This window comes from Ranitomeya imitator, chromosome 9, assembly GCF_032444005.1.
Source record: "Ranitomeya imitator isolate aRanImi1 chromosome 9, aRanImi1.pri, whole genome shotgun sequence".
NCBI lineage: Eukaryota > Metazoa > Chordata > Amphibia > Anura > Dendrobatidae > Ranitomeya > Ranitomeya imitator.
Genome location: NC_091290.1, coordinates 35,877,226 through 35,902,159, shown reverse-complemented (window position 1 = coordinate 35,902,159; position 24,934 = coordinate 35,877,226). Strand labels below are relative to the sequence as shown.

The following is a 24,934-nucleotide window of genomic DNA, read 5'->3' as shown; positions in this document are numbered from 1 at the left end:
GTGCGGGGCAGGGATGGCCAACTTGAAACATTAGTAGTGGATGGGAACCACATACTTCGCGAGAGCCACCACCATCAGTTTTTTTAAATGGTTTTTCTCCATCAGCTGGAATGGCAGTGTTTCAAAGGCCAGGAATTGGTAAATGCTGTTACTCAGGACCAGGGCCTGTGGGCGGGTAGTGGGGTATTTCCTCTTTCTCTATAGGGTTTGGGTGATGGAGAGATGAACACTTCCATGGGACAGGGTGGAGATGCTCGGTGACACTGCTGGTGGTGCTGTCACATCCTGTCTTTGCGGGTAGGCTGTTGTTCGTGAGCTGGATGAAGAGGTCAAGACCGCAGCAGAAGAGGGAGCAGGTGGAAAGCTCACATATGTCATGTTGTTTAGGGCTTGTTTCCATTTGCGAGAAACACGTCCGTGTCTCACATGTGAAATCCAAGCTCTGGCGCCGGCACTCCAGAGCGGAGCGTGCGGCCGCATAGCAACACATGGAGCCGCACGCTCCGTTCTGGAGTGCCGGCGCAAGAGCTTGGATTTCACATGTGAGACACGGACCTGTGTCTCGCAAGTGGAAACAAGCCCTTAAGGTGCCTACTGCAGCTCGTACTTAGAACTCAGATGCAGGTGGTGCTCAGGTAAAGAAAATGTTAATAAAAAAAAAATAAAAAAAAATCAGAAGAGACTGCTTCATGACTTTAGGCTGATACTGCTTGGCCGATTTGTAAGGGGGTGAGGTGGTAGAAAGATACCCAAGGTCCTCAGGTGAAAAGTCTGCTGTGGAAGGAACTGGAGGCGCTCTCAGCCATCGAATCTAACACCACCTCCATATGTTCTTGCCTCACTATCCATCCAGCGGTGCACGTGCCTAGGATATGATGCACAACATCCTGTGGACTGCATGCACGAGAGGAACATGTTTCATGTAGACATGTTGCAGGCACAGATCAACCATGTCGTCTCCTTGAAGCAGCTATACCTCCACCACGTCCTTCATTTGATGCTCTCCTCATGTCACTCCCCCAACAATAATTCCCAGTGGAGAAGAAGCTGAATTAGGGCACACTGAACCATGCTTCATTACTGGCAGAGAGCATCAGGTTGGTAAATAAACAGTATACGGTAATTGTCTACATTTTTCTTAAAAAAAAAAAAAAATTGTAAAATATTAAAATTTGAGAATCATCAGTGGTTAATACCCCTTTCAAAGGAGAAGTGTAACAATGATTGTAGCCGGCGTCTCGATCAGGATCAGTATAGGAGGACGCTTACAGCTGTGGATACAGAAAGCACAGCCATCCTCATCCAGGAGAACGGGAGGATTTGTTCTCACTTCTCATTGCTGTGCTCACCCAGTTTTTATTCATCTTACAGGACCATTTTCAGTTTTCCATATGGTGTATTTCCATGGGGTGGCAGCAGTAGTCACACCCTCAGCGAAAAGCAGCTTATGTCTTTTTAAGAAAAACAATTATGAATTAAAAAACAAACAGCTAGTCCGGCTGTATGGGCTACATGGAAGTGCGGGTCTGGTCTACTGGTGAGGACGTGCCTGCAGATAGTTTCCCCAATAAACCGCAATGTATAAACTCAGCCTGATACAGATCCAGCTGCAGTTAATCTCCCGTAATGGAGCATTAGAATTAAAGAAAGGAAAATTCGACTCATAGCTGTCAAACAATTTTATTACAAGTCAAATAGAAATAAAAAAGAAATATATAAATATATGCATGAATACAAATGAATAATAAAGAGTTTTAGAAATCAAAACAATGAATTAAAACATTAAAGACAGAGGTTAATGACAAAAAAGCAAAACGTATTTTGTACCAAAGTCCCCTGTGCTTCAGCTGCAAAAATTGTATTGTTGGGCGGCAAAGGGGGCCGGGGGAAATCACTGCTCTGGGGGACACAGGATGGGGAAAAGCCACAATACCTAGAATATAACAGAAAAAAATCATGCAGAAAACTCGATACAAGTATTGGCCGACACCAGCGGCCACCAGGCTAATACTGAACAGCACAGCGTGCGAGGAGAGAATAATGCTGGGATCTGGAGAGATTATTATCACGCAGTTTCGCTCCCAGGGGTCATACGTCAATCAACCTGACGCATGTGCCCCCAGTAATATTAATGAGAAAACCTTTTATGTATAAAAAAAAAAAAAAACAACAACAAAAAAAAAAACCCACCAGAACTGACTCCATCTTCAGGCAGAGATTCTCATGTTAAAAGGGAACCTGTCACCCCCAAAATCGAAGATGAGCTCAGCCCACCAGCATCAGGGGCTTACCTACAGCATTCTGTAATGCTGTAGATAAGCCCCCAATGTATCCTGAAAGATGAGAAAAAGAGGTTATATTATACTCACACAGGCCCGGTGGTCCGGGTCCGATGGGCATCACGGTCCGGGGCCTCCCATCTTCTTACGATGACGTCCTCTTTGCTTCCTGCCGCGGCTCCGACGCAGGCGTACTGATTTGCCCTGTTGAGGGCAGAGCAAAGTACTGCAGTGCGCAGGTGCTGGGCCTCTCTAACCTTTCCCGCCACCTGCGCACTGCAGTACTTTGCCCTCAACAGAGCAGACAAAGTACGCCTGCGTCAGAGACACAGCGTGAAGACAAGAAAAGGACGTCATCATAAGAAGATGGAGGCCCCACACGACAACGCCCTCCGGAATGCTGTAGATAAGCCTCTAATGTTGGTGGGTTTAGCTCACCTTCGATTTTGGGGGTGACAGGTTCCCTTTAAGTAATATCAATTCCTCAGATCTCCAACATCATTCATCCCCTCCCCTGTTCGCCCCCGCACATGTAGCACTATACTCCCCTGCACCCCCCCCACCGCAAGTGACATCTCACCCTAACCTGCACAGCGCATGGAACATCAGCCCCCTACCACAGGCGAATAACATCAACCCCATTCTGCAGGTAGACCCACCCATGCAACATGACTCCCTTCCCCACAGAAACCCTCAGCATGCAGCCCACCTTCCCCACAGAAACCCAGCCCCGCTCACAAGGCACATAACCCCCTTCCCCACAGAGACCCCCAGCATGCAGTCACCCTTCCCCAGGTAGGCCCCTTCAGCATGCAGCCCCTTGCAGGCAAAGTCACCCCCTTTCCAGGCAGGCCCCTCCAGCATGCAGCCCCATGCAAGCAACATCACCCCCTCTCCCCAGACAGACCATCCTCCAGCCCCATGCAAGCATCACCCCCTTTTTCTCCAGGCAGACCCCCCCTCCAGCATTCAGCCCCACGCAAGCAACATCACCCTCGTCTCACCAGGCAGACCCCACCTCCAGCATGCAGCCCCACGCAAGCAACATCACCCCCGTCTCGCCAGGCAGACCCCACCTCCAGCATGCAGCCCCACGCAAGCAACATCACCCCCGTCTCGCCAGGCAGACCCCACCTCCAGCATGCAGCCCCGCGCAAGCAACATCACCCCCGTCTCGCCAGGCAGACCCCACCTCCAGCATGCAGCCCCGCGCAAGCAACATCACCCCCGTCTCGCCAGGCAGACCCCACCTCCAGCATGCAGCCCTGCGCAAGCAACATCACCCCCGTCTCGCCAGGCAGACCCCACCTCCAGCATGCAGCCCCATGCAAGCAACATCACCCCCTTCTCGCCAGGCAGACCCCACCTCCAGCATGCAGCCCCGCGCAAGCAACATCACCCCCGTCTCGCCAGGCAGACCCCACCTCCAGCATGCAGCCCCGCGCAAGCAACATCACCCCCGTCTCGCCAGGCAGACCCCACCTCCAGCATGCAGCCCCACGCAAGCAACATCACCCCCGTCTCGCCAGGCAGACCCCACCTCCAGCATGCAGCCCTGCGCAAGCAACATCACCCCCGTCTCGCCAGGCAGACCCCACCTCCAGCATGCAGCCCCGCGCAAGCAACATCACCCCCTTCTCGCCAGGCAGACCCCACCTCCAGCATGCAGCCCCACGCAAGCAACATCACCCCCTTCTCGCCAGGCAGACCCCACCTCCAGCATGCAGCCCCACGCAAGCAACATCACCCCCTTCTCGCCAGGCAGACCCCACCTCCAGCATGCAGCCCCACGCAAGCAACATCACCCCCTTCTCGCCAGGCAGACCCCACCTCCAGCATGCAGCCCCATGCAAGCAATATGACACCCCCTCCAGCATACAGCCCCATGCAAGCAATTTCACCCCCCCTCCAGCATGCAGCCCCATGCAAGCAATATCACCCCCCCTCCAGCATGCAGCCCCATGCAAGCAATATCACCCTCACCACGCCCAAGCAGACTCCCAGCTCGTGTATGAAGATCCACTTACCTGATCTGTGGCCCCAAACCACTCCAAATCCCGTCATGACATCCACAGCTTCCTCCCGTCTGCTCTATGGAGGAAGAGGCACCGCCCCTTTTGGTCACATGGGCATGACGTCACCAGAGGTCCTCTAGCCTCTACCTTTTCTACACGTACCGCCTCATATAGGTCTACGAGGCTGAGTTGTGGTCGGAAGCTCCACCGTCAGTCCGGACATTGCGCTCTATATACGGACAGTGAAATACAGCTGTGTGACTCCCACCTACCTCTCCCTGCTCCGTCCGCCGGCCGCAAGGGTCCAATTATCTGCGCACTCCACACACCCACCACTTCCGGGTTCTCATGTGTCCGCCCCTTTTTCTACGTCATGAGCGTGCGCCGTGAGTTGCACAGGAACCAGTGACGTGTGAGTACGTGGCGCTGACGTCAACGAAACCCCCGGCACAGACTGAGCCTGCGAGCGGCGGTGACCGGTGAAACTGACGGAGAAAAGAACCGTAAGTGCTGCCCGTCCGGGAGCGGTGTACCGTTCACAGGGCTATGGTGTAAGAAGGGCGCCATTCCTTTACTCTCAGGCGCTGGCGGGTTCCGGGCTTTATTTTGATGACGTCATTAGAAGGGGTCGTCAGGCTGGACGGTAGGAGTTACCATGGTGCGTGTGATGATGGCAGTGATGGTCCTGGGGGGCAGGAGTGATAATGTGTGATGATGGCAGTGGTGGTCCTGGGGGGCAGGAGTGATAATGTGTGATGATGGCAGTGGTGGTCCTGGGGGGCAGGAGTGATAATGTGTGATGATGGCAGTGGTGGTCCTGGGGGGCAGGAGTGATAATGTGTGATGATGGCAGTGGTGGTCCTGGGGGCAGGGGTGATAATTTGTGATTATGGCAGTGGTGGTCCTGGGGGGCAGGAGTGATAATGTGTGATGATGGCAGTGGTGGTCCTGGGGGGCAGGAGTGATAATGTGTGATGATGGCAGTGGTGGTCCTGGGGGGCAGGAGTGATAATGTGTGATGATGGCAGTGGTGGTCCTGGGGGGCAGGGGTGATAATTTGTGATTATGGCAGTGGTGGTCCTGGGGGGCAGGAGTGATAATGTGTGATGATGGCAGTGGTGGTCCTGGGGGGCAGGAGTGATAATGTGTGATGATGGCAGTGGTGGTCCTGGGGGGCAGGAGTGATAATGTGTGATGATGGCAGTGGTGGTCCTGGGAGGCAGGGGTGATAATTTGTGATTATGGCAGTGGTGGTCCTGGGGGGCAGGAGTGATAATGTGTGATGATGGCAGTGGTGGTCCTGGGGGGCAGGAGTGATAATGTGTGATGATGGCAGTGGTGGTCCTGGGAGGCAGGGGTGATAATTTGTGATGATGGCAGTGGTGGTCCTGGGGGGCAGGAGTGATAATGTGTGATGATGGCAGTGGTGGTCCTGGGGGGCAGGAGTGATAATGTGTGATGATGGCAGTGGTGGTCCTGGGGGGCAGGGGTGATAATGTGTGATGATGCCAGTAGTGATCCTGGGGGCAGGGGTGATAATGTGTGATGATGCCAGTGGTGGTCCTGGGAGGCAGGGCTGATAATTTGTGATGATGGCAGTGGTGGTCCTGGGGGGCAGGGGTGATAATTTGTGATGATGGCAGTGGTGGTCCTGGGGGGCAGGAGTGATAATGTGTGATGATGGCAGTGGTGGTCCTGGGGGGCAGGAGTGATAATGTGTGATGATGGCAGTGGTGGTCCTGGGGGGCAGGCGTGATAATGTGTGATGATGGCAGTAGTGGTCCTGGGGGGCTGGAGTGATAATGTGTGATGATGCCAGTAGTGATCCTGGGGGGCAGGAGTGATAATGTGTGATGATGGAAGTGGTGGTCCTGGGGGGCAGGAGTGATAATGTGTGATGATGGCAGTAGTGGTCCTGGGGGGCTGGAGTGATAATGTGTGATGATGCCAGTAGTGATCCTGGGGGGCAGGAGTGATAATGTGTGATGATGGAAGTGGTGGTCCTGGGGGGCAGGAGTGATAATGTGTGATGATGTCAGTAGTGGTCCTGGGGGGCAGGGGTGATAATGTGTGATGATGTCAGTAGTGGTCCTGGGGGGCAGGGGTGATAATGTGTGATGATGCCAGTAGTGATCCTGGGGGGCAGGGGTGATAATGTGTGATGATGTCAGTAGTGATCCTGGGGGGCAGGGGTGTTAATGTGTGATGATGGCAGTGGTGGTCCTGGGGGGGCAGGCGTGATAATGTGTGATGATGGCAGTAGTGGTCCTGGGGGGCAGGAGTGATAATGTGTGATTATGGCAGTGGTGGTCCTGGGGGGGCAGGAGTGATAATGTGTGATGATGGCAGTGGTGGTCCTGGGGGGGCAGGCGTGATAATGTGTGATGATGCCAGTAGTGATCCTGGGGGGCAGGGGTGATAATGTGTGATGATGGCAGTGGATGCCTTGTCAGACTTCTGCTCCTGTGATCTACATGTGCCCCGTTATGTGGTGACCGCTCTTGTGTGTGAAGTGAAATCTGATATTCACAGGTCGTCAGATTTATACATGAACAGATATGTTAATAACCACCTCCTCCCCCCCCCCCTTCCACACGGCTACAGTTATGCTTCTTCACCGCTGCTCCCCTTTTTGTTGATTGTTGGCAGCGGTGACATCTTGTCTAACTGCAGATGTAGACGGCATAAGCTGCTGAGGCCGGTGATTGGCTGCAGTGGTTACGAGAACTTGTTGATGTGACAGGAGCAGAGCGGTATCACCAGTCCCGGGGAGATGTGTAAAAGCTCAGTGTATTTTATAACTCTGCAGCCTATGGACATATAGCACGCCTTTAAAAGCGTTTTTTCATAATTTGGTAATAGCCAAACAATTTCTTAATTATCCTTCTAATTTTATAGTGTACTGCTCGTTGCCTAGGTTACCAGCAACCGTCTCAGAGGTCGTTGCTTTCTTCGGCAGCTAGTCTGTGATCTGAGTAGGTTCAGGGTCCCTGCGCTTCTCAAATGCTGCAGAGACAAAGCCGCCTCTGCTCATGGCAAGGGAGAGCGCACATTTGGGCCGGCATCTCAGCCATGTAGTCGTCCCCCTTAATTGCAAGAGAGGGGCGCTGTGCTGGAGAAAGAAGATGAGCATAAATGTTCAAGGGAGAAAATGTTTAATGTGAATTTTTTTTTTTCAAATGTTAATATCCAATTTGCACGTATAGAAGTAATAATGTTTATATTGCTGGGTCTGTTCTCCCCTACTTACACATTTCAACGCTTATCGCTTATTTTTAAAAGTTCCTTTAGTTACTTCTCTTTATCTTGCGTATCTCTCCGGAGCTGACATTGCGGTGGGGGCCATTGTGGGTGAAATGGGGCAGAAAATTGGAGTCGCACTCAGACCTGTGCTGGGTCTAGTTAGACCCGACAGTTTTGTGACACGACAGCCGCCTTGTTGCGCTTCTTAACCTGTTGTATACACAGTGCTCGCGGAACTCTGGGTACGGAGAACGCAAAAAGACACAACTGTGTGTTCTCTTCTGCACATGTAGCCAGGCGTCCGACCTCCGGCTGTGCGATTTTTCTTGGTTATTCTGTTTTTACAATGCTGATGCCCCTGGACAGCTTTAAAGGAAACTTATTTGAACGTTTTTGGATGTTTAGAAAAGTGGTATAACTGCGTATGTGCTTGTGCCACAATAAAAACTACCTGGTTTTATGGAGCTCAGATGTGCTAGTGTTGAGAAGCGTAGTGTAGAAGTCATAAAAAGAAGTGCAGTTGGGGAGCGGTCAGTGCACTGAGTGCTGCTTCCAAGTGCATTGACACCCCCCCAATGCACTTCCAGCTTGATTTGCATATGGCTTCTACACTACTGGAAAGTTGGATGTCTACAAAAAAATGTTGTTTTTTTGGGGGGTGTCAAAGAGTCTGTGTGGATGATGCATGGTCGAGTCATCCACAAGAAGCAAGCAGGAGGGCGGCAACCATAAGAAGATGGGAGGTGCCTGACCAAGACCAGTGACCCCCTCGGACCAGACCACCCCACAGGTGAGTATAATAAAACTTATTTTTCAGTTCTTCCAGGTCGGGTTGGGGGAAGATATACAGCATGATAGAATGCAGTATATAAGTCCTGAAAAGTGATGGCTGTATCTCTTATCGGCCAAAACTGCTGACAGGTTCCCTTTAGGCTGTGTGCACATGTTGCTGATTTTTTGCGTTTTTTCGCGATAAAACCGCAAAAAAAAAGCATACATTAAGCATCCCATCATTTAGAATGAATTCCGCAATTTTTGTGCACATGATGCGTTTTTTCCCTGAAAAAAAACGCATCGCAGTAAAAAACGCAGCATGTTCATTAATTTTGCGCGGATTTCACACTATATAATGCATTGGGAAATGTCCGGAAAAATCCACATAAAAAATGCACTAAAAACGCGCAAAAAAAATCCTGCCCTTGTTTCTGGATACTCATCCAGGCACCTGACTATCGGCTTTGTGATTCTTCTGCAGCTGCAGTACTTTGGTTTTTAGGTTGCCGCAGCCCCTTAGCATGTGGTTACTAAGTGGTTGTGTTTTGTTTTTTTTTAATCTGCATGAAGAAAAGCAAAACAAAACCCATGGATATATGTTCCAGCATTCATTAGGCATCAGTGTATGAGTGGCATGGGTTAAAGTCTCATGAACTTTCCGGATTTACTTGCGGAGCACATTTTTCCGAGCCAAACAGAGGGATGCATTCTTCTCGCCTGGATGTTGCATAATGCAGTGTTGGCAGAGAAGCATCCATTCATAAATGTATTGCAGTGGTGGAAGAAGTGTGCCCAATCTGCATACCACCAGTGCAAAAACTGTTTATAGCATACTAGATGGTGGCCCGATTCTAACGCATCGGGTATTCTAGAATATGTATTTATGTATATAGCAGCCACATAGTATATAGCACAGGCCACGACATATTGTAGAATATCCGATGCGTTAATACAGGCCACGCAGTATATAATACAGCCCAAACAGTAGATAACATTTCCCACGTTGTATATAACACTGCCCACGTAGTATATAGCAGCCACGCAGTATATAACACATCCCAAACAGTATATAACCCAACCCACGCAGTATATAACACTGCCCACATAGTATATAACACTGGCGATGTAGTATATAGCAGCCAAGTAATATATAACCCAGCCCACGCAGTATATAACACAGCCCACATAGTGTACAACACTGCCCACGTAGTATATAACGCAGCCACGCAGTATATAACACAGCTCTCGCAAGACCGGTAAGTCTGCTGGGTAATTTCGCAATGCATCTCTGGGAACGGAAGCTGGCGGCAGCCGCGCGCTACGACGGATGGTGAGAATAGCGGGTTTTTTGTTTTTTTTTTAATTATATTTAACATTAGATCTTTTTACTATTGATGCTGCATAGGCATCATCAATAGTAAAAAAGTTGGTCACACAGGGTTAATAGCAGCGTTAACGGAGTGCGTTACAACGCGGCCCGTTACCGCTGTCATTAACCCTGTGTGAGCGCTGACTGGAGGGGAGTATGGAGCAGGCGCCGGGCACTGACTGGACGGGAGTAGGGGGGGGGACTAATTTTCTGTGCCCGTTGCTGATTGGTCGCGGCAGCCAGGACAGGTAGCTGGCGAGACCAATCAGTGACGTGGGATTTCCATGACTGAAGTTGCAGACAGAAAGACAGTAGTACCCCTTAGACAATTATATAGTAGATGATGAGACTCGCAGCTATGGTGAGAAGGAAGATGCTTTGACCCCGCGCCGATACTGCAGAGATGGATCTTTATGCCGGCGTCTGAATCCTTTGGATATTCAAAGGGGCAGAATATTGATGACTTTATCCTGAGGATAAACTATCTGTGGGGTGGGCCGGCCTCATACCTGTCACCCTCCCCATATGCCCGCTATTATTTCTGGCCAGTTGTAAGCCTTGATAGGAGCTGCAATGTGTGGCTTCATTCGATGTGTAGTGGCCGCTGCCAGTCACTGCAGATCAGCTCCTATTCTCTTGCACATTCTGCGCAGCAGCTCCTATTTGCTTGTTTGCCACCAGTCTGATATTGATTTTAATGATTTTTATGGGCATCTCGCTTACACATTGGTTCCCACATGTGGCAGCACAATTTGCCAAATCCCTACAGTAAAGGAGAAAAGTTATGAAATAAAGCGGGGCTTACATCCATGGCAGCGCCCGGACAATAACGCAGCCTTTCATCCATACATCTTAGAATACATGATAGAAAATGACCTTTATAAGCACAAGAGGGCAAAGTGATCATAATGAATGAGACATTCCCCCATCAAAAGTGATGGAGAGGCGTGACGTGAATTTATGTGATGTGCGCTCATCATCTTAAAGAGGCATGTGTTCCTTTTATTTCCTGTGTATATTCTAACGTCTGAACCATTAAAGTCCTAATGTATATTGATGTCGTGCATTATCGGCAATTTCCTGATCATTGCTGCTTCTTATGTACTGTGGAATGACTATATGGCAATGTACGTCCATGCAGCTCCGCTCCCTGTAGAAGAAACCTTTCCTTACTTTCCTTGGAGCTGCCTCCATTGTGGGAGACTAACTTCCTGCTGGAAGAGGATTAACGTCATAGGAATATGGAAGGTTGTGTTCCTTTTCTGACTGATTTGGGGGCACTCTGAGTTTTTTTTTTCAACCAATCCTACTAGGGTGAGACCCACACACATGTATATGAGGTTTGCCTCATTTGGGAGGTCATGGTTATGTACAACCCTTTGCTGAAGGAAAAAGCATATGGTGCCCTCACAAGGGTTAACCATTGGCAAATACTTAAAATGACCAAAGTTTGTATGGTTTCCCCAACTTTTATAGGATAGGGGATAATTTATTAATCGCTGGTACTTTGACCGCTGAGTCCCTGATGTGTAGAAATGGGCTCTGGTATTCCCCATCTGAATTGCGCGACCCATAGACAATGAGTTGAGGGGGGTCTCAGCTGAAGGACCCCCTAGAGATCAGTAATGGTGATGAGCGAATGTGCTGGGATAAGGTGTTATCTGAGAATGCTCATGTGCTAGCCAAGTGTCTTCGGCGTGCTCGAAAAATGTTAAAGTCCCCACGGCTGCATGTGTTGTGGCTGTCGACCAGGCGCAGGGACTGTAGCATATTATTTGAGCACCCTGAAGTCACTCAGTTAGCACCCGAGCATGCTCAGATAACACCTTATCCCAGCACGTTCGCTCATCACTAATCAGGGAGTTATTTCCTACTTGGAAAAGAGATAACTTGCCAACTTTGTACAAACTTTTTAAGAACTTGTGCCACTTTGCTGGTTATTCCTTGGCACGATCCTTCCAGACGAATCCTGAAAGTGGAAAAATGTTTGAAAAAGATGCCTTCCTTGTTATGTTCTTTCTGCTTCGAAGCTATGAATTATGTTAAAAAATATATAATATATGTGTGTGTGTGGGTGTGTGTTTTTCATAAAGTCTCCAAATCTGTTTTTGTATGGAAACCATGATACAGCAACTAATAATGTAAGTTTTGTTTGTTTCTTATAGCTGGCCCAGGACCGATGAACGCTCGTAAACGTCACGGTTCCCGAAACACTGAGAACGGAGTATACGTAGGACCCCCACAGACCCAGGTCCTGCCCTCCCAAGGTGCCTCAGAAGTTTTGCCTCCACCTACTCTCGTCCCACCAGCCGAAAACATGTCTTGCCGGGACCGCACCGCTGAGTTCATGTCTGTTTGCAAGTCATTGCGTGGACGCCAGGTTAGTGCTGGAATGAAAGGGAGAAAAAATAAATTTGGGGGGATTTAATGGGCTTATCAAACTTATCTTTTTTTCTTTTGATAAGTAGTAATGATTTTGCATTAAAAGTGACCTCTGTGAGCATTGGCCACGTAGCCCCAGCCGTCATCTGCCACGCTGTTTTCGAGTCTTTACAATAAATCAATTATTTTGATATACTTTTTCTTTTTAGTTATATGCAGCTAAACTTTTTCTTTTCATTTACAGAACACCGTACCGCTCTCCAACCCCTCTCTCAGTGCTGTAAAACAGAAAAGTGAATTCACTCTGATGGCCAAGTAAGAAGAAAATATATATTTCTAAACTTATATCCTATGAAAACCTTGTGAAGTGTCCTCTGTGAACACAGTAAACTGTTACCAGAGTGTTCAGTACTGGAGAAGAAGCATGAGAGGAGACGCTTTTGGGGAAAATTGATAAAAATTCAATGTTTTACTTGAATTGGATTTGCAGGTTTTTTTTTTGTTTTTTTTTTTATTACAAGCCCACAGTGGATCAAGGAAGGGGGGAATGCTAGATCTCTTCGAAGGAAAAAAAACTGCATGTGTGAATCCAGTCTTGGATTTTTGCCTATATGTTACTGTAATCTATATATATATATATATATATATATATATATATATATATATATATATATATATATATATATATATATATATATATATATATATATATATATATAATTATCTAAGGGGTACTTCCGTCTTTCTGTCCCGGAAATCCCGCGTCGCTGATTGGTCTCGGCAGCTGCCTGTCATGGCTGCCGCAACCAATCAGCGACGGGCACAGTCCGATTAGTCCCTCCCCTACTCCCCTGCACTCACTGCCCGGCGCCCGCTCCAGAATCCCCTCCAGTCACCGCTCACACAGGGTTAATGGCAGCGGTAACGGGCCACGGTGTAACGCACTCCGTTACCGCTGCTATTAACCCTGTGTGTCCCCAACTATTTACCATTGATGCTGCCTATGCAGCATCAATAGTAAAAATGTCATGTTAAAAAACAAAAAAACTGCTATACTCACCATCCGCCGCCTTTCCCGCTCCTCGGGACGCTCCGGTGACCGCTCCATGCAAGCGGCAGGTTCCGGTGGCAAGGATTGTATGCGACAAGGACCTGCCGTGACGTCACGGTCATGTGACCGCGACGTCATCACAGGTCCTGCGCTCATACCAGCCTTGGGACCGGAAGCTGACGCTTGCAATGGAGCGGTCACCGGAGCGTCCCGAGGAGCGGGAAAGGCGGCGGATGGTGAGTATAGCAGGACTTCAACGGGCCTTCGAAGGTGAGTATATGTTTATTTTTTATTTTAAGTCTCTATACTATGTGGCTCTGTGCTGTATACTCCATCGCTGGGCAATATACTACGTGGCTGGGCAATATACTACGTGGCTGGGCAATATACTACGTGGCTGGGCAATATACTACGTGGCTCTGTGCTGTATACTACGTGGCTGGGCAATATACTACGTAACTGTGCTATATACTACATGGACATGCATATTCTAGAATACCCGATGCGTTAGAATCGGCCACCATCTAGAAAGTAATAAGTAAGCTACATCCACGTTCAGTTAAAGGGAACCTGACCACAGGACCATGTATCGGGCTCTGGCTGTATCATCTTATCATCTCCGTCAGGTATGTTTGACTCTGAAACGTTGCAGTGTTTAAGAAAATAACTTTGCTTTAACCCCTTAACAACAGCCTTTTAACGGCGGCAGTTAAGGCACTTATGCCTCAAGTCCGCTTTTTAACGGCGCTGAGAAATAAGTGTACAGCGCCCCCCAGGGTGTGAATTTCTCCAGAGAACATGATTCGGGTCGTATTTTTCCAACCCCAGTGTTGCGGTTGCCATTATTAATGTAATAACGGCGACCACAAAAAAAAAAAAAAAAGTATGATTTCCCATTTAATCTCTCTGATGTGATCGCACATCAGAGGAAAGAGAAATAGGGTCCCCCGTTTTCCTTAGCGCCTGATACATGGATTGGGCAGCATGTAACCTCTGTCAGGTTCCCTTTAAAACTATGGATGCAATAACAATGTATAGGTGGAAAGTCCACTCTTTACTCCTTTTCGATCCGAATTGCTCCTTTTCTTTGTCAATCCTGAGCAGAGATATTGTTTGATGCTTTGATGTGAAGTCTCTGTCAAAAAAAGAAAAAAAAAATAACACAATCCTCATGTATCAGATGTACATAGAGTGAAGCTTTCGGATACAACTAGTTCACCTTATTCTGTTTTGCAGACGCATTGGGAAGGACCTTAGCAACACATTTACTAAGCTGGAAAAGTTGACGATATGTAAGTACAGGTCATTCATAAACGGATCTCGTGCAAGCTAACATCGGGGGGGGCTAAAAGGTATCTTTCAGTTTGGTGGCACAACGCCTAGTAATGTAAGGGGTACTGTACTTTCTACAAAACCTTCAGAATAACTCCAGATCCTCGCTAGAGAGGTCCAAAGCAAAAAATAAGGAAAACCATAGTCTGCAATGTTCTAAGGGCGGCCATTCGGAAGAAGTATAATTTCTTTATCCCGTCCCTAATGGAGGTTTTTTTTTTTCTTTATAAAGTATACTGATCATTAATCCCTTCCCAACATACATGTAACTTTTTTTTTTTTTTTTTATGTTTATCCTGATCTTGCAGGCGAACTTACAACTTTGCTCCCCCCTGGATTTAAAATGGGAAATAGCCGCTAGTTTTTAGAATGAACCTTTCTGATATCGTCGCTCCAAAAATCTTCTTTTCGGTTGCAGAAAACGTAAAGTTTTTTTTATTTTCTCCACAGTGGCTAAAAGGAAGTCTCTTTTTGATGACAAAGCTGTGGAAATTGAGGAACTAACATATATCATTAAGCAAGTAAGTGTCTGAATATACAGTATCGCTTTAGTTATTCTACATAACGTCTGCTTTTGTTTCTTTGTTTTATGGTTAATACATGGATTATTTCTATGTATCCACAGGACATTAATAGCTTAAATCAACAAATTGCCCAGTTACAGTCCTTTGTGAGAGCCAGGGGCAGCCAGAGCGGACGGCATCTCCAGACTCATTCGAATACTGTGGTGGTCTCCCTTCAGGTGAGGTGGTCATTTACTAGCTGTGACCAAATGCCACGCTACTAATGTGCATCTCCTGGTGGATAGTATAGTATTATTTTTTTTTAAAAAAACATTACATCTTATATGCATGAGCACAAACACTTAATATTTCTCTCTATGTATTTAAAGGGAAACCGTCACCAGGTTTTTGCCACCTAATCTGAGAACAACATAATGTAGAGACAGAGACCCTAATTCCAACGATGTGTCACTTACTGGGCTGCTTGCTGTAGTTTTGATAAACACATTTTGTCAGGAGGAGATTATCACTAGAGGACTAGTAAACTTGCTTCCATGTAGTTCTCCATATGCATGAGCTCTGTATAACCCCACCACCAACAATGATTTGACTTCTTTCTGACTTTGGCAGCTTTTTGTGTACACTGTGCAATCAGTGATGTGGACTGGGTTATACAGAGCTCAGCATTCAGAGCACTGCTAGATCTGCAGCAGATAACTGATATTCATCAAAACTGTAGCAAGCAGCCCAGTAAGTGATACATTGCTGGAATCAGGGGTTCTATCTCTTATGTTATGCTACTCAGTTGGTAGCAAAAACCTGGTAACAGATTCCCTTTAACCCCTTCATGACCCAGCCTATTTTGACCTTAAAGACCTTGCCGTTTTTTGCAATTCTGACCAGTGTCCCTTCATGAGGTAATAACTCAGGAACGCTTCAATGGATCCTAGCGGTTCTGAGATTGTTTTTTCGTGACATATTGGGCTTCATGTTAGTGGTAAATTTAGGTCAATAAATTCTGTGTTTATTTGTGATAAAAACGGAAATTTGGCGAAAATTTTGAAAATTTCGCAATTTTCACATTTTGAATTTTTATTCTGTTAAACCAGAGAGTTATGTGACACAAAATAGTTAATAAATAACATTTCCCACACGTCTACTTTACATCAGCACAATTTTGGAAACAAAATTTTTTTTTGCTAGGAAGTTATAAGGGTTAAAATTTGACCAGCGATTTCTCATTTTTACAACGAAATTTACAAAACCATTTTTTTTAGGGACCACCTCACATTTGAAGTCAGTTTGAGGGGTCTATATGGCTGAAAATACCCAAAAGTGACACCATTCTAAAAACTGCACCCCTCAAGGTGCACAAAACCACATTCAAGAAGTTTATTAACCCTTCAGGTGCTTCACAGCAGCAGAAGCAACATGGAAGGAAAAAATGAACATTTAACTTTTTAGTCACAAAAATGATTTTTCAGCAACAATTTTTTTATTTTCCCAATGGTAAAAGGAGAAACTGAACCACGTACGTTGTTGTCCAATTTGTCCTGAGTACGCCGATACCTCATATGTGGGGGTAAACCACTGTTCGGGCGCACGGCAGGGCTTGGAAGGGAAGGAGCGCCATTTGACTTTTTGAATGAAAAATTGGCTGCACTCTTTAGCGGACACCATGTCACATTTGGAGAGCCCCCGTGTGCCTAAAAATTGGAGCTCCCCCACAAGTGACCCCATTTTGGAAACTAGACGCCCCAAGGAACTTATCTAGATGCATAGTGAGCCCTTTAAACCCCCAGGTGCTTCACAAATTGATCCGTAAAAATGAAAAAGTACTTTTTTTTCACAAAAAAATTCTTTTAGCCTCAATTTTTTCATTTTCACATGGACAACAGGATAAAATGGATCCTAAAATTTGTTTGGCAATTTCTCCTGAGTACACCGATACTTCACATGTGGGGGTAAACCACTGTTTGGGCACATGGTAAGGCTCGGAAGGGAAGGAGCGCCATTTGACTTTTTGAATGAAAAATTATCTCCATCGATAGCGGACACCATGTCGCGTTTGGAGAGACCCTGTGTGCTTAAACATTGGAGCTCCCCCACAAGTGACCCCATTTTGGAAACTGGACCCCCCAAGGAACTTATCTAGATGCCTAGTGAGCACTTTAAACCCTCAGGTGCTTCACAAATTGATCCGTAAAAATGAAAAAGTACTTTTTTTTCACAAAAAATTTATTTTCGCCTCAATTTTTTCATTTTCACATGGGCAATAGGATAAAATGGATCCTAAAATTTGTTGAGCAATTTCTCCCGAGTACGCCGATACCTCATATGTGGGGGTAAACCACTGTTTGGGCACACGGCAGGGCTCGGAAGGGAAGGCGCGCCTTTTAACTTTTTGAATGGAAAATTAGCTCCAATTGTTAGCGGACACCATGTCGCATTTGGAGAGCCCCTGTGTGCCTATGCAATGGAGCTCCCCCACAAGTGACCCCATTTTGGAAACTAGACCCCCCAAGGAACTTATCTAGATGCATACTGAGCACTTTAAACCCCCAGGTGCTTCACAGAAGTTTATAATGCAGAGCCATGAAAATAAAAAATAATTTTTCTTTTCTCAAAAATGATTTTTTAGCCTGGAATTTTCTATTTTGCCAATGGTAATAGGAGAAATTGGACCACAAATGTTGTTGTCCAGTTTGTCCTGAGTATGCAGATACCCCATATGTGGGGGTAAACCACTGTTTGGGCGCACGGCAGGGCTCAGAAGGGAAGGCACGCCATTTGGCTTTTTAAATGGAAAATTAGCTCCAATCATTAGCGGACACCATGTCGCGTTTGGAGAGCCCCTGTGTGCCTAAACATTGGAGATCCCCCACAAATTACCCCATTTTGGAAACTAGACCCCCAAAGGAACTAATCTAGATGTGTAGTGAGCACTTTGAACCCTCAAGTGCTTCACAGAAGTTTATAACGCAGAGCCATGAAAATAAAAAAAAAAAATTATTTTCTCAAAAATGAATTTTAGCCCGCAATTTTTTATTTTCCCAAGGGTAACAGGAGAAATTTGACCCCAAAAGTTGTTGTCCAGTTTCTCCTGAGTACGCTGATACCCCATATGTGGGGGTAAACCACTGTTTAGGCACATGCTGGGGCTCGGAAGTGAAGTAGTGACGTTTTGAAATGCAGACTTTGATGGAATGCTCTGCGGGCGTCACGTTGCGTTTGCAGAGCCCCTGATGTGGCTAAACAGTAGAAACCCCCCACAAGTGACCCCATTTTGGAAACTAGACCCCGAAAGGAACTTATCTAGATGTGAGGTGAGCACTTTGAACCCCCAAGTGCTTCACAGAAGTTCATAACACAGAGCAGTGAAAATAATAAATACGTTTTCTTTCCTCAAAAATAATTTTTTAGCCCAGAATTTTTTATTTTCCCAAGGGTTACAGGAGAAATTGGACCACAAAAGTTGTTGTCCAGTTTCTCCTGAGTACGCTGATACCCCATGTGTGGGGGTAAACCACTGTTTGGGCACACGTGGGGGCTCAGAAGGGAAGTAGTGACTTTTGAAATGCAGACTTTGATGGAATGGTCTGCGGGCGTCACATTGCGTTTGCAGAGCCCCTGGTGTGCCTAAACAGTAGAAACCCCCCACAAGTGACCCCATTTTGGAAACTAGACCCCCAAAGGAACTTATCTAGATGTGTGGTGAGCACTTTCAACCCCCAAGTGCTTTACAGAAGTTTATAACGCAGAGCCGTGAAAATAATAAATACGTTTTCTTTCCTCAAAAATAATTTTTTAGCCCAGAATTTTTTATTTTCTTAAGGGTTACAGGAGAAATTGGACCACAAAAGTTGTTGTCCAGTTTCTCCTGAGTACGCTGATGCCCCATGTGTGGGGGTAAACCACTGTTTGGGCACACGTGGGGGCTCAGAAGGGAAGTAGTGACTTTTGAAATGCAGACTTTGATGGAATGGTCTGCGGGCGTCATGTTGCGTTTGCAGAGCCCCTGGTGTGCCTAAACAGTAGAAACCCCCCACAAGTGACCCCATTTTGGAAACTAGACCCCCCAAGGAACTTATCTAGATATGTGGTGAGCACTTTGAACCCCCAAGTGCTTCACAGACGTTTACAACGCAGAGCCGTGAAAATAAAAAATCATTTTTCTTTCCTCAAAAATGATGTTTTAGCAAGCAATTTTTTATTTTCTCAAGGGTAACAGGAGAAGTTGGACCCCAGTAATTGTTGCGCAGTTTGTCCTGAGTATGCTGGTACCCCATATGTGGGGGTAAACCACTGTTTGGGCACACGTCGGGGTTCGGAAGTGAGGGAGCACCATTTGAATTTTTGAATACAAGATTGGCTGGAATCAATGGTGGCGCCATGTTGCGTTTGGAGACCCCCTGAAGTGCCTAAACAGTGGAAACCCCTCAATTCTACCTCCAACACACCCCTAACCCTTATCCCAACTGTAGCCGTAACCCTAATCACAACCCTAACCCCAACACACCCCTAACCACAACCCTAACCCCAACACACCCCTAACCCTAACCACAACCCTAATTCCAACCCAACTCTAAGGCTATGTGCCAACGTTGCGGATTCGTATGAGATTTTTCAGCATCATTTTTGAAAAATCCGCGGGTAAAAGGCACTGCGTTTTACCTGTGGATTTACCGTGGATTTCCAGTGTTTTTTGTGCGGATTTCACCTGTGGATTCCTATTGAGGAACAGGTGTAAAACGCTGCGGAATCCGCACAAAGAATTGGCATGCTGCGGAAAATACAACGCAGCGTTCCCGCGCGGTATTTTCTGCACCATGGGCACAGCGGATTTGGTTTTCCATATGTTTACATGGTACTGTAAACCTGATGGAACACTGCTGCGAATCCGCAGCGGCCAATCCGCACCGTGTGCACATGGCCTAATTCTAAAGGTATGTGCACACGCTGCGGAAAACGCTGCGGATCCGCAGCAGTTTCCCATGAGTGTACAGTTCAATGTGAACCTATGGGAACCAAAAATCGCTGTACACATGCTGCGGAAAAACTGCACGGAAACGCAGCGGTTTACATTCCGCAGCATGTCACTTCTTTCTGCGGATTCCGCAGCGGTTTTAGAACTGCTCCAATAGAAAATCGCAGTTGTAAAACCGCAGTGAAATGCGCAGAAAAACCGCGGTAAATCCACGATAAATCGGCAGCGGTTTAGCACTGTGGATTTTTCAAATCCGCTGCGGAAAAATCCGCATAGGACCAGAATACGTGTGCACATACCGAAACCCTAACCCTAGCCCTAACCCTACCCCTAACCCTAACCCTAACCCTAGCCCTAACCCTACCCCTACCCCTAACCCTAGCCCTACCCCTACCCCTACCCCTAACCCTACCCCTAACCCTACCCCTAACCCTACCCCTAACCCTACCCCTAACCCTAACCCTAGTTCTTACCCCAACCTTAGTGAAAAAAAAAAAATTCTTTATTTTTTTTATTGTCCCTATCTATGGGGGTGACAAAGGGGGGGGTCATTTACTATTTTTTTTATTTTGATCACTGAGATAGGATATATCTCAGTGATCAAAATTCACTCTGGAACGAATCTGCCGGCCGGCAGATTCGGCGGGCGCACTGCACATGCGCCCGCCATTTTGGAAGATGGCGGCGCCCAGGAAAGAAGACGGACGGACCTCGGGCGGCCAGGTAAGTATAAGGGGGGGAGATCAGGGCACGGGGGGGGCGTCGGAGCACGGGGGGGTGGATCGGATCATGGGGGGGGGTGGATCGGAACACGGGAGGGAGGATTGGAGCACGGGGAAGGATTGGAGCACGGGGTGAGGGATCGCTGTGCGGGGGGGGTGGATCGGAGCACGGGGGGGGGGTCGCTGTGTGCGGGGGGGGGATCGGAGTGCGGGGGGGTTTGATTGCAGCACAGGGGGTGTGATTGGTGCACGGGGAAGCGGACAGGAGGACGGGGGAGCGGAGCACAGGACGGAGGGGAGCGGACCACAGATCGGGGGGGTGGGGGGGCGATCGGAGGGGTGGGGTGGGTGCACATAAGTGTTTCCAGCCATGGCCGATGATATTGCAGCATCGGCCATGGCTGGATTGTAATATTTCACCAGTTTTTTAGGTGAAATATTACAAATCGCTCTGATTGGCAGTTTCACTTTCAACAGCCAATCAGAGCGATCGTAGCCACGAGGGGGTGAAGCCACCCCCCCTGGGCTAAACTACCACTCCCCCTGTCCCTGCAGATCGGGTGAAATGGGAGTTAACCCTTTCACCCGGCCTGCAGGGACGCGATCTTTCCATGACGCATATGCTGCGTCATGGGTCGGAATGGCACCGACTTTCATGACGCAGCGTATGCGTCAAAGGTCGGGAAGGGGTTAAGGGATACCAGCAGAGATGGGGCGCTGATCAGAGGGAAAAACATCCATGTTTTTAGGGAAGGCAGATCACATGTACTGTATCAAAGAGTAGATGTGGTGAAGTGCAGACAAAAGTCGGCAGTATAGAGAGAACGGAGCACACCCCCTTGGAGGAGGTGTAATGGCACAATCCTCAGCATCACTATCTGTATAACACAAAGGAAAAGTTCTCCCTCGTGGCTGTACAAGTGAATGCAGTCAAGGAATGAAGCTTACTCGTCTAGGAGAGCTAGCAAAGGCGGCAGCGTAGTCAAGGAATGAAGCTGTGCTCGTCTAGGAGAGCTAGCAAAGGCGGCAGCGTAGTCAAGGAATGAAGCTGTGCTCATCCAGAAGAGCTAGCAAAGGCGGCAGCGCAGTCAAGGAATGAAGCTGTGCTCGTCCAGGAGAGCTGGCAAAGGCGGCAGCGCATTCAAGGAATGAAGCGGTGCTCGTCCAGGAGAGCTAGCAAAGGCGGCAGCTTCCTGAACACACATTTTTCTTTATCGCCTCTCATTGGGGGACACAGGAACCATGGGTGTATGCTGCTGCCACTAGGAGGCTGACACTATGCAAATAAAGTTAGCTTCTCCTCTGCAGTGTACACCCCACCGACTGGCATTATACTCTTCAGTTTAGCTTAGTGTCAGTAGGAGGTGGACACGGGTCTTTCATTAGACCCTTATCTACCTCAATGTGCGTCGTTTCTTTTCAGGTTATCCGGAGGGATACAGGGTGAGCAGTCACACCTGTAGTCCCACAATCGGACTATGAGTACGGCGTGTACTGCCACCCCGTATCCTCATAGATCCCTCACCAGGACCAAGATCCTAGCACACAAGCATGCTTAGAAGTTCGGTCCTGGCTCCGTCCCCCACCCACTCGCCCACCAGAGCCTGTCGGTGGAGGAGACGAGGACGTCCATCAGCTCCCTGGACGTCTCATACCCTTCCTGTCAGGTTAGTATCGGCGTGGGATGTTTTAGGTGAGTATTTCCCTCATCCCACATCTTTTATAGGGGGGGGGGGGTCTTGTTAGGGGCTCCCAAACGGCGACCCGTTCATACCTGTCATCGCCTGCGTCCATACAGTGGACGTGGCCGGGATTGTTGTTTCGCGCTGCGACATCCGTAGGCGCGCTTTCTTCCCCCCAGTCAGCACCTCTTCCCCCTATTCAGCTACGGCGGCCCTCTGCTTTCTTTCCGGCGCGGGGCCCTTACAGGCTGCCGCGCTGCTCTTCTATATGTCGGCACTTTGGGCTGCCGTACGTTTCTCCTGCGGCGCACTACTCAGCGCTGCGGCTTTTCATGGGGCACCATCCACAGCGCGGCAGCCCTGCAGGCTGTCGCGCCGCTTCTCCCTGCGGCGCTCTGCTCTGGCGCCACAGGAGGTCGTTCTCTGCGGTGCTCTTCAGCGGCGCATGGGCCTCCTGCCTGGTAGGCGACCGCGCCGCCGGCTCTCCCTTAGGGCGCTCTATTCCGGCGCCACGACTCCTTTCCTCGGCCGCCGGCTCCTAATTTAGGCCCCGGCTTCGGCCGGGGCCTACTTCCGGTTTTCCGGCTCCCTCACTTCCGGTTCTGCGGGCGGGCTTTTTCCCGCCCGATTACTGTACCCTGCCCACTGGCGCCTCTGCGTCTGGCTCCGCCCCCTTCCTCCTGGGACTCTCATCTGGTGTGCGCACGCTTCGCAGCAGCACCAGCAGCAGGAGCTCGCCCCTTCGCTACCGCATCTTCTGTGGGGACAGCACGTTCTGCGCAGTATACAGCAAGGGCAGGAGTTATCCACCGTCTAGTAGGACATCTTCCAGGACCGGGTCCGTGAGTAGCTGCACTGCAGACTGACACCTCTCTCTGCCCCACTGTCCCCTAACCCACTGGCATCTTCAGGGACCTCTCAAAATGTCTTCTAAAGGGGGCCGCTCTCGCCCCCCTACTTCTTCATCTTCTGCCTTAGTCACGTACTTTGCATGTTCGTCCTGTAACAGCAAACTTCCCTCAGGTTAGTCCTCCCCGCTGTGTCAGTCCTGCAGCAACCCGATTATTCCCACCGCCCAGGATCCCCTGGCTGCTCCGCCTGAGAGTGATACCCCCATCCCAGGCTGGGCCTCCTCTCTGTCACAATCGGTGGCCGATTTAACACGGGTGTCTCAAACCCTGGTGTCCGCGCTGGATCGGTTACCCCTGCAGACCCCTGCCGTGGCCAGCGGGTGGCAGGAACCGCCGCCCGAACCCTCCTTGATAAGCCACAAAAGGTCCAGACAGGAACGTCGGTCTGAGTCCTCTTCTCGTTCCATCTCGCCGCACGGCCCTCCCCCGCGGTTGGTGTCCCACCGATCTTCCTCCCCTGAGTCAGGCGAGGCATTATCTGATGTGCCCTCTGAGGATATTTCGGAGCTGGATCCTAACCAAATCGCCACCATGAGTGAGACGGTCCAGAACCTCATTGGGGCAATAAACCAAACCTGTGGCATCAAGGATCCCTCTACGGAACCTGCAGATCAGGCGGTTTCGTTTAGATGGGCCAAACCACCTTCTAAATTTTTCGCTCCTCATCCTGAATTCGAGGAAATCTTGTCCAGAGAGAGAGAGAGAATCCGACCAGACGTTTTCAGAGGGGAAAACGCCTGGGGGTGTTATATCCTTTTTCACCAGCACTTACCGCCAATTGGACGGTCTCTCCCTCGGTGGATCCCCCTGTTTCCAGGCTGTCCACCAACACGGTGCTTCAACTGTCTGGCGGAGCATCTCTGAAGGATTCTAACGATAGAGTTATAGAATCCTTCGCGAAATCTGCTTTTGAAGCGGCTTCAGCGGCTCCATGTCCAGCTTTTGCTTCCACTTGGGCCTCAAAATCCATCTCTAAATGGGCCAAGGATCTACGGCGAGGTATCCTGGACGGGGCGCCTCCCGTGCAATTAGCGGAACTTGCCAACCAGATTTCCCACGCTGACGATTACCTAGTCTCCGCCTCCCTGGATGTCGCGTCTTGTGCGGCTCAGGCTTCCAGCAATGCCATTGCCATCCGCCGGACCGTTTGGCTCAAGGCCTGGCAGGCGGACTTGTCTTCCAAAAAGTCCCTCACTAGTCTGCCCTTCCAGGGCTCTCGTCTCTTTGGGTCCCAGTTGGACCAAATCATTAAGGACGCCACCGGGGGTACAAGTTCTCTTCTCCCCCAGGCTAAGCCTCGTCGCCATCCTCCTAGACGGTAGTTTAGCTCTTTTCGGCCTTTTCGTCGCTTCGTTGCGTCAAACTCCTTTTCCCAGCAGCAACAGAGGCCACAGGCTCGTCAAGAGAAGAAGGCGGTGTCCTTCAGGCCCACTCCGTCCTGGCGTCCTCGCTACTGCCAGGGTAGATCCTCCAGGCCCAGGACTGGAAGATCCACCTCCGCATGACTCTCGGCAGGACTCCAGCCCAACTCCCAGATTGGGCGGCCGCCTTCTCCTTTTCAGGGACGTCTGGTTTTCCGCAATAGAGGACGCTTGGGTCAGGGAAGTTGTATCCTCGGGATACAAGATAGCGTTCGCGTCCCGACCCCGGGATCGTTTCTTCCAATCCCGTCCTCCAAGAGATC

The 24,934-nt window shown here is 48.8% G+C and overlaps 1 protein-coding gene across 1 annotated transcript in view; it reads left to right on the top strand.

Moving 5' to 3' along the window:
• The first annotated feature begins 4,661 nt into the window (after window positions 1-4,661).
• Window positions 4,662-24,934, top strand: part of STX5 (syntaxin 5) — a 29,899-nt gene continuing 9,626 nt past the window's right edge. Inside the window, exons 1-6 of the mRNA XM_069740311.1 lie at window positions 4,662-4,797; window positions 11,846-12,060; window positions 12,307-12,377; window positions 14,350-14,405; window positions 14,896-14,966; window positions 15,071-15,187. Coding sequence (XP_069596412.1) covers window positions 11,860-12,060; window positions 12,307-12,377; window positions 14,350-14,405; window positions 14,896-14,966; window positions 15,071-15,187 — 516 coding nt within the window. The 5' untranslated portion in view covers window positions 4,662-4,797; window positions 11,846-11,859. The remainder of the gene's footprint in view (window positions 4,798-11,845; window positions 12,061-12,306; window positions 12,378-14,349; window positions 14,406-14,895; window positions 14,967-15,070; window positions 15,188-24,934) is intronic.